This window comes from Phaethon lepturus, unplaced genomic scaffold (assembly GCF_000687285.1).
Source record: "Phaethon lepturus isolate BGI_N335 unplaced genomic scaffold, ASM68728v1 scaffold2912, whole genome shotgun sequence".
Taxonomy (NCBI): domain Eukaryota; kingdom Metazoa; phylum Chordata; class Aves; order Phaethontiformes; family Phaethontidae; genus Phaethon; species Phaethon lepturus.
The window spans coordinates 78,078-87,828 of NW_010525345.1; the positions used below are offsets into that span (position 1 = coordinate 78,078).

General features: G+C 35.8%; 1 protein-coding gene across 1 annotated transcript in view; it reads right to left on the reverse strand.

Moving 5' to 3' along the window:
* The window catches only part of LTBP1 (latent transforming growth factor beta binding protein 1), a gene marked incomplete at its 3' end in the record, with an annotated part of 83,003 nt that extends 74,125 nt beyond the window's left edge, over positions 1-8,878 (reverse strand). Inside the window, exon 1 of the mRNA XM_010282705.1 lies at positions 8,656-8,878. Coding sequence (XP_010281007.1) covers positions 8,656-8,878 — 223 coding nt within the window. The remainder of the gene's footprint in view (positions 1-8,655) is intronic.
* Between the last annotated feature and the right edge of the window lie 873 nt (positions 8,879-9,751).

The window sequence follows — 9,751 nt, forward strand, 5'->3', positions numbered from 1 at the left end:
GTGCTCACCCCAGGTGGTCTGCAAGACAACCTACTGGGATGCTAGAAAGAAATATGTTTTGTACCATTAATAAATACATTTTCAAAACAGAGTTTACTTCATCTTTAACTCATCCATTTTTAAATTCTATTTTATATATGCTTTATAATGTACATATGATATATACAGTAGTACATGTATATAACTTATAAATAAACATATATATATAGGGGGTGCGTGCTCAAAAATTTTTTATTGCTAGGGATGTACGATTGAAAAAGTTTGGAGACCACTGCCCTATACAACCTATGGACAGAGGTAGTCCCTCTCAGAGAGACATCAGAGAACTTGTGTTCCTAAATTATCAAATGAGAAGTTGCTGAAAGTTCCCTTAAACTTGAAATACCTGAAAAATATAAAATATAAAAATTTTACTTCATAGCTCAGCTTATCATCTTTAAATTAAACTAAAAATACAACCAACATGACAAACTAACGAAGTATTTGGCTGAATAAAAAACAGATGAGAAATACTCTCTGTGACTGGGCTTCTTAAAACTTAACCCCCTTCCTGTGCAAGCAGCAAATACCGGATTTTCCTTCTATTCATTGACTGGCATCCTTCAAGACTTTGGTTTGTAGAAAAAAAAAAAAAGGTTGCAATTCCCATGGACTTCAATTCAATTACCATTTGTAAATCCCTGGTTGAAAGTTCACAGTTCCCTTTTAACAGTTCAGATTTTTTTTATGTATGGATAGAAAACTCAAAGAATTTAAACGTGTGCATAATGAAGATATAGTTCATGTTCCAAAAGAAAGATCCAGAAATCTCTGTGCCTCTATGCTACAAAACAGGCCTCTCACAGTGATACTCAAATCTAAGAACTAATCATAGGTGGGATGGATAGGTGAAAGTTATACAGGCTACACTGTGCAGAGACAGGGAATTATCTGGAGCAGAATAAACAAAACCAGAATAGACAATAGAGAGGCTGAAGGTGAAAGACTGCAATCAATAGAGCAGTGATAGCTGCTTGCTTCCTTCTGATTGTGTTACATCCAAAAGGACATATTAAACACAAACCCATTTGCTAAGAAAACTACGATAAATGCCATATTTTAACCAGTAAAGAAATTTGTCAGGCTCTTCTGTGCTTGCATAATTCAAAGGCAACTTTCTTTTTTAAGCCAAAGTTGGCATATACTTGATCTTCAGTGAGGTATGTGCAAAGACATTTGGTTTAGCAATAACAAAATTATAGCTGTACAAGGTAGTGTGTTTATTTGAATATGCAACAATGTAATCATTCAAATAAACACACTCTTAGTTCTCTTTTTACAGTACTTCATCAGATGTACATACACTAATCCCTATAAATTAAAACCATATACAGTAAAATAAAGCATTATGCATTTTAACTTTGTGTTCTGTTTTGCTTTAACTTTGAGGGAAACATACTCCATGTGTTTTTGAATGGCTGCAGGTGTGGATTTTGTACCATTTCCATTTGTGGTTTTTCCTATGACTGCACATCCAAAAAACTGCGTTCTCTATAATATAGCGTTTGGCGAGTGTTTTGAGAGCAGATGGACTTTTGCTTCACAGTGATGGTCTGGAGTCCTTAAGGTGAGCAAGGAAGTGGAAATGAGTTGCTAACAGGCTTGTCTAAGTTCAACCTCATTAAAATCATCTGGCTGAACAATGTATTTTCTTTAAATTAGCATCTGGCCTCTGTTAGAGTCAGAGGGAAAGATGTCAAATTTGAATAATTATTTTAAGATTATGAAGAAAGAGCTCACAGATGCTGTAAGCTGTATGGTAGAAACCAGAACTATTTGTTGATGACAAGTACTGATAAATACATGGAGGAAAGAAAGCATTCCTTCTGAACAGATGTGGATATCAATAACAACAAAATCCTTAAGATGTATTTTTTCCTTGTAATTTGAGTATAGGTGACCAATAATTGAAAATACATTAAAACCCTGAGTGCTGCTCAGACCACAGAGTGGTACATTACAGGGTAGAATTTCAGTCCACTAGTGGTTCAGATTAGGAAAGCCTACACTACAGTACCTGGATTTAAGTAAATTAATTAATTCTCCTGTTTGCCCAAATTTACTTTATAGAACAAAGGGAGAATGGAAAAAAGGAATGTCTGTTAAATTGAGGCTCATGATAAGGGGTTCCTCCCAAATTGTTTTGCATTGGCTCTTCAGGCTGGGAACTGTCTTCTTCCTAGGATCTTCTATAAGGCAGATGATGTAAAATAGTTCCACCATTATTGTTCCTTCTTTCTATTTTAGACACTCAGTCTAGTGTCTGAGGAAAAATACTTGGCCTTCATTTTGCTACAGCTATTACAATGCTGCTGCATGAATAAATATTTCAAGCATGGTCATCATTTATACAGATTAAATTTCAAATTAGCAGCTAAAGCAGTGAATAAACTCTAACGTCCTGATCCTTTTCTTTTCTTTTTTTTTTTTTTTTTTTTTTTTTCCTGAGACACACACACTCTGACAGACTAACTTCCTTGACTACTGTTGCAGAAAGTTTAAAAAGTTAATCTGTTAACCAAGTTGTCCGAGCATTCTGAAATTTTCAAGTGTCTGCCAGTGTCTGTTAAAAGAAAAAATATTTCATCTGGCAGCAAAAAGAGCATAAAACAATAAAGCCTGACAAGGCAGAAATGATAATTACTGCAGGAACAGTAGAAACAAAACTTTTACCAAATAAGGCTACAAGGTAGCCACTATAGAGCCAGTAAAAGGACTAAACTGATAATACTGGCGGAATAGCGAGGTTCTTACATCATAACTACTTCAGAAAAGGACGATACTATGGCACGTTCAAGTGCAAAAAACAAGGATATTTCAAAGTAACACTTCACTCTTACCCACAGAGAATACACTACTAAAAACAGACTATGAATTATCATACGCTGTTCTTGAGCTAAGCAGTTACTCCAGAAATAAGCTCCTCATTAATTAGGATGTCTGATGGAACATAATTAGGTTGAAACCCAAAGCATTAAAAAAAAAAAAACTCAGTTATGTTACCAAAAGGAATTCAAAAATCTCTGCATGACATTTGTTACCAATTATTTTAAATCCTCCATTTGAGAAACTACATGTACATCTGCTAAATCTCAGCTGAAGCCATAGGAATAGCACTTTGCTGGGGCGCGGGTTACATAGATCAGTCATGATGGGTCATCTACCCAGATTGACACCATTCACCAAGTAGTAAATGCCACTTCATAATAGAGAAGAAAGGATCTCTTCAAACCATGTTGCCATTCCAGCAACTCTTCCTAAACCCAAAACAAAGAATAAAATATAATGGGTGGAAAACTAAACAGTGTACATCTCAAGCTGCCAGAAGACCCTGTAAATTCTCAAATCTACACAAATACTTCTACAAGCTCTTGGTCTTTTATATGCCTTTATATGTCATCAAATTTGCCCTCCAATATTGTTTACAATAAATGTCTTTTCATACCAAACAATATTGAAAATCTTCCTCAAGTGTCAGTCTTACAGTACCTCTTAAATGTAATAGGATATGCATAGTATGTATCATATGGAGCAAAGAAACAACAACTTCATTACATAGCAAATGGCAGCAAGAAAATACCATTCATTGCTCTTGGATTTCCTGTCATCCACAAACTACAGATAAAAATACGCTGGCTTTCTTACACGTCATTCCCATTTTTAACCAACACAATTCTTTGATAAGACCAGAAGTGCTTTAATAAAAAGTAATGCTATTTTCTACAGCATTGATAGAATATCATGATCATGTGTGTCTGCATAAAATTCAGAAATCCTATCAACTTTTTGTAAAATAACTGCTTTACATTTTCACAGTTCTAAATAATTATGCTCTCTAGATTCTTTCCTAGATAGGAAATTCTGTTAGAATAATAATTACATAGCGAGTCTTTTTACTAAATTCCCTTTGAATATCCTATTGTTTTTAAATACATTGGTCAAATTTTCCTTCATTACTTTCAACAGAAGACCAAATAAAATTTGAGCAAAATGTTTATGCTGCTTCTTGAAAGTTTCTGTCTATAATTGGAAACTTCTGGACAACCTCAATTATCCAAAAACATTTATACAGAGTCAACATAGTAAAGCAGGAAAAAATTTTAATACAAAATTCAATAGAGAGAGTGCCCAAATTCAGTAGGCAATATAATTTGAGCATTATAACAACAGGGTACATGATATGCAGATCACTGATTTATGCTGAAAGTTTTAAAATTTATGACTAAATAAACGTATGTGGATCCTTCAAAATACAGAGGACCGGATACATTTTCACTTCGGACACCATGATGCCAAATGACGTCTGGGAGATTCTTATTAATATGTTAATATAGGACCAGAGGCAAATGGACCTTTTATAGGTGAGAAGACAGGAGGATGGATAAACATCTTTTCATTCTCTTCTAGTCTCACAAGGAAGACTGGCTCACACAGACTGCAGGCGAGAACACACACATCTGACATTCTCAACCTCACAGTTCCCTACAAAGGCCATGAAGCTGTAGGAGAAACACTAACTTTCACTCACATTCAACGAAACAAGAAATAACGGGTTCCTAAAAATCTGCCCTTCTTCCAAGGGAAAGCACACAACAAAAATATTCTGTCATCCCCAGCAGAGGCCTAAGTAAACTATGCTTGCGCACTGCAAAGCCAGGAGGAAGGACAACTGTGCCAGCTATATGAAATGGATAAGAAGAAAAGGGGAACGGCATGTTAAAAGAAGAGATACTGATGTGTGTTAAAGAGTAACATAAAGGGGAACAGCAGAGTAATAATTCTATCACCACCTCTGCCACAATTGTCTCCTATGCTCTCATGAAAAATTCTTGAATTCTCCTTGGTCTCCATCTGCAGAATGCTGCTATTTCCTTGTTTGACACAGATACTGCCAAGTGCTCAGACACAAAATTCCTACAGCAAGATATGCACTTCCACTGAATAGCATGCAACTCTTTTCAACTTCTCATTTATAATAGTTTGAATGAACTGCTTTAAATGAGACGCAGGGCTGCAAATGAACAGTGAATATAAACCTAAGTATTAAATGACCCCTTCCTTTACTAAGTTCTGTCATTCCTGTGCAATGAATGAGGCAGGGATCCTGTGGAAAAAATAGAATGTAAATCTGTAATTAAATACATACGCAAAATAGGGAAAAAAGAAAGAGCATGAAGAATATTAATTTGGGCATTTCCTAATCCCTTACTCCTTCATTTTACAGTTACAAATTAGTCTCTGTCCTCCCATCCCTTACAGAGAGAAAATTCATTTCAAAAATAGGTATTTTGGAATGTGGGATAATTTTGAGGAGAAACAGGACACATCACTGAGTAACTTTAACAGTGAATGAGACAGAAACCTCATATCTTATTCTATACGCACCCTTTCCTATGTACATAGGAAAGTCTCTGTAGATATATCAGGACGGAAATACGATACAAACTGCACATGGATCAATACAATAGAAAAATGAGAATCATCTATTCAGCAAAAGTTTCCACTCAGATTAAATGCTTTCATTCTCCAAGCCAAAGAAATATTGGAGGTTGATTTGTTTAACTGTACAACATATCCCATTCACAAAATGAAACTGCAAAAACCCCCAAAGTTTCACTGAAGCAGACTGGCAATTAAGGAGATCCTTCCTTTTAAACACCAAGCTTTCATCACCTTCAATTGAAGTGCTAGAGCTCTTCATGAGAATAGCCAAAATCTCAGCTACCTGCAAAGCTACGTTTCCCCCCAATCTGTTTCTTGTTGTGGGGTTTTGCTTTTTTAATGGCTTATCCATATCTTATAAAATTTTCAGGAAACAGGATTTGTTCCTTGCCTGGACTCATTGCTACCAAGTTTCAGCTGCAATGACAAACTGAGCAAATTTTAAGAATCTGAAATAACCCATGGAAAAACTTGACTAGCTTTAGTACAGGCACTGTAACTTACTCTCTCTGAAAATAAAGTGTTCACAAAGCTCAGCACAAAGTTTAAAACGTGAACACAAAATTTTACTCTGGTTCATTATTAGAAATAATGGATTATTAAGAACAAAGCAAAGTGATGGCTAACTGCAATCTGTCATCAGTGAATCTAAATTCATTGTGTACTAGAATGTTGCTCCTGCTACAGAAATGCATTTACGACCTAACAACACAAAACAGTTTCCTAATTCCCCCACTCAGAGTAGGTATCTATTATTAGTAATAGAAGTAAGTTTTCCAAATAGGGCATGTGAATTTATCTTTTCTGGTTTTAGGAAGAACAAATAGTTTAAAAAAAAAAAACAAAACTGAAAAAGTGCTGTTTGTTGCTTTACGTATGTATAAACTGACATGACATTCTGTTTCATGGTTGCACTTTTAAAATGTCAAATGATCAGAATAAGAATTTCCATGCATTTTGGATAAACAGTAAGTAAACAAGTTTAGAACAGGAACTTAAAAGCAAAAAGTACAAGTAAAACATAATACAGATGTTACAACTATAACAAAAATAAATGATCTCAGAAGCCCCAAATTACTTCTGCTTTATGTATCAGGAGACATCTCTATCAGGACAAGCCTAAGCTAAGGAGAGGCACTAGTTAGAGAACAGACAAAGATTATTTCAGTAGTATATATTTTAAACCCTGATTCAAAAGCTCCTGAAAATCTGTGATCAGTGAAAGAACTAAATCTACAGGTGTATGATCTCTCCTCTCTGGCTATTAAGAAGTTAAGTTCACTCAGCATTTTTAACTGGAGAGCCTTGAAGTCACAGTTTAGACCTCTTATTCCTCTTCTGTAAAAGTGTCGATACTTAGAGCTGTGGTGAATGCTTTTGGTCTTTTAAGGATAACAGAGAAGACAGCTACAGGCAGGTTAGAAGTCCCTATACATGTGTAGCGACTTGTTTTTATACATTTTTAAACATAACACTCCCTTATCTTTCCATCAAATACTATCCTAGGTTGCTTTTGTTGAATATTTCCAGCAGCCTATTGCACACAGTGCATCACGAGCTGCATGGCCTGAGGCCAGGAAGGAAGGTGTGGAACATGTCTTCACAGGTCCATTTCCAGCCTCCAAGTATTTGAGAGAAGGTCATGTTACAGCACAGATTTACATAGCAGACAAATTACATGACTGCCCATTCTCAGCATTTCATAATTTCAATAAAAAATTAGGTCAAATGAAAGGAAGGGGAGGGGGAGAAGCTTTCACAGTTGTCAGGAAGTTAAACAAAAAACTTACTTAGCTGTAGATCTTGCCGAAGCATTGGTAAAAATCTGTATTGACAGTAAACACAAATTTAAAGTATTTGATACTTTCCTTTACAAAATCTTTTTCTTTTTTAATGCCTCTGAACAACTATAAACCCAAAATGTGCCATATTGCTCTTTTAAAACACTGTTTTTATTATCATTGGTCCAAAACACATGTATGCGTACAAACATATTATCAAGGAACTTGTTACTCATTTCAAGAGCTTTCACCCACAGTCTTATAGTCAAGTAAGAATGTTAAGAGAAGGAACTGTTCTTTGTATCGTCTGTGCGGATGAAAAGAAGAATAATTTGGAATAGCTTTTTCCTCCTTCAAAGCCTGAAATATAGTGCACTTTGAAAAGGGCAGTATTGGCCAGCCTCAGCACTGCCTGACATTATGTTTATACTAGATGGAGACTAAAATTACAACGTTCACATCAGGCATTCTTTGAGTACAAATTGGCAAAATAATTAATTTTTTAAAGTTTTTTTAGAAAACAATACTATGATATTTTCAGGATAACAACAAAATACTTTCCAATAGCAATCAAGGATATCATAAGGTGAAACAAATTTCAAAGTGTTTAGGTATGTATCCATATATCTGTATTTCTCTTAGCTTTCAAGACATACTTGCACACAAATTCCTACCAATATCATATACTGTACAGCTAAAATATGCTAATCGTTATGCTAGATAACTTTCAGGATTTGTTTCGACACAGTCAAGCAGTTGTAGGGTTTAGACTGGCATATTGCTGATACTCTTATTGAGCAAGCAGAAAGAATAAACATTAACAGTGAAATGACAGGCTTCAATATCTTCAATTGGACTTCAAATTATTTCAGTTTCTAAAAATGACAAATATGAAATCAGATTTACTCCCAGCAGAGCAGTAAGTTTTAAGCTGATGTATTTTTAAAAAGGATTGTAGTTTTAAGAAACTCCTGAACAATTTTTTTGAAGACAGATTCACTGCGTTGGCTAGATTTTTATGTGCATTTGACACCTATTCAACAAGCAAAAAGAAGAAACGGAACTTTTTGTGGAAGCTGACATTTTGTCTATTTACCAACACAAACTCTGAGGGATTAAATCTACCAAAAACTTCAGCTTAACATGTTGTAGCCCTGCAGCTGAAAACTCAGATGAAAATATGGGAGGTTTTTTTTCTATGACACAAAAGGAACTTTTGGGAACATTTCCGAAGGATACCGGAAAGCTTGTCTAACATACAATGGTTCCTACTCAGCACAGTCCTCCAAACAAAGAGTAACAGATGCACAACTGGTATTAATAACAAAACATCTCCTCCCTCTGTTAGTCAAGAGAGGACAGCTAAGGACAAATACAGTTTCAGGGTACTTACCTACTCGGAAGTTAGTGGCTGTCAGAGTGTCAGCAGCATGGCCGTTTTCACTAATGAGGGTGGTGGTATTTCCCTTCTCACAGTTGTTCTGACAGTTGCCTTTGGTACAAGTCACTTTACAGATGCTGGGTGTAAAGACCACCTTGATGCGACCAGTGTGATTTCCCACTGTCAGCAGAGGCAAAGAAAACAAGAAAAATAAACAGATCACTTTGGTATCCATTGATTTCCTTAAAAAAAAAAAAAAGGAAAAAAATAAAAAGGCGGGGGGGGAGAAAAAGGCGACAGGTCTACAGGAGGAGGGCAGTCTGCAGTGCTCTCTCTCATAGATCTCCAGTGGTGTCTCTGAAACAGGAGTAGGAAGCTTAGCAAACAGAACTCCGGGATCCGCTCCAAAACCACATTTAAAGTCAAGTCACTGGAGTGGGATTAGTAATCACAATGCTGCACTTTATTCACAGGCAGACAAAGAGCAATACCAAGGGCATGACAGCTTAAATAGCCAACCCTGACAGGCAGATGTAATGTAGAGAGGCTCGCTGTGCACCTAGGGGTGAATAAACTCTTGTGTCCTCCTGCATACTTTTCCTGTTTCTGCACTTATTGAGTCACTATTTGTAGCTCGACCCCTGGAAATGTTTTAGGCATGCGGCATGTCTGAAAACATCTGTCTCAAATCTCCTGGCACCCCAGCCCGAAGTGGTCAAACCTTGTGATGCAGCTGCCTGGACCCATTTTTTCACAGTTTTTTGGCACTATTTTTCCACAAGGATTTACATATTATAGACTGAGCTTTACTGTCAGCCTTTAAGTAATAAATAGCTCAGAGAAAAGGGTGAGTGTATCAATGCTTGAAAATACTGGTTCTGAGCTCAGAGATAAAAAATGGCTAGATTCTTCTTTTTTCTATATATACACTTCCTTACAGTCATTTTTAAAACGTGAATGTAATAAAGACTGAGCAAACATTAATTTTAAATTAAGACAATTAGAGGAACTTCTCGTTACAGAGTTTAATTTAAAAACAGATGTAGTTGATTCCACATCTAACAGCTGAAGACAAAAAAGAGATTAAAACTACTCATTAGGAAAATTA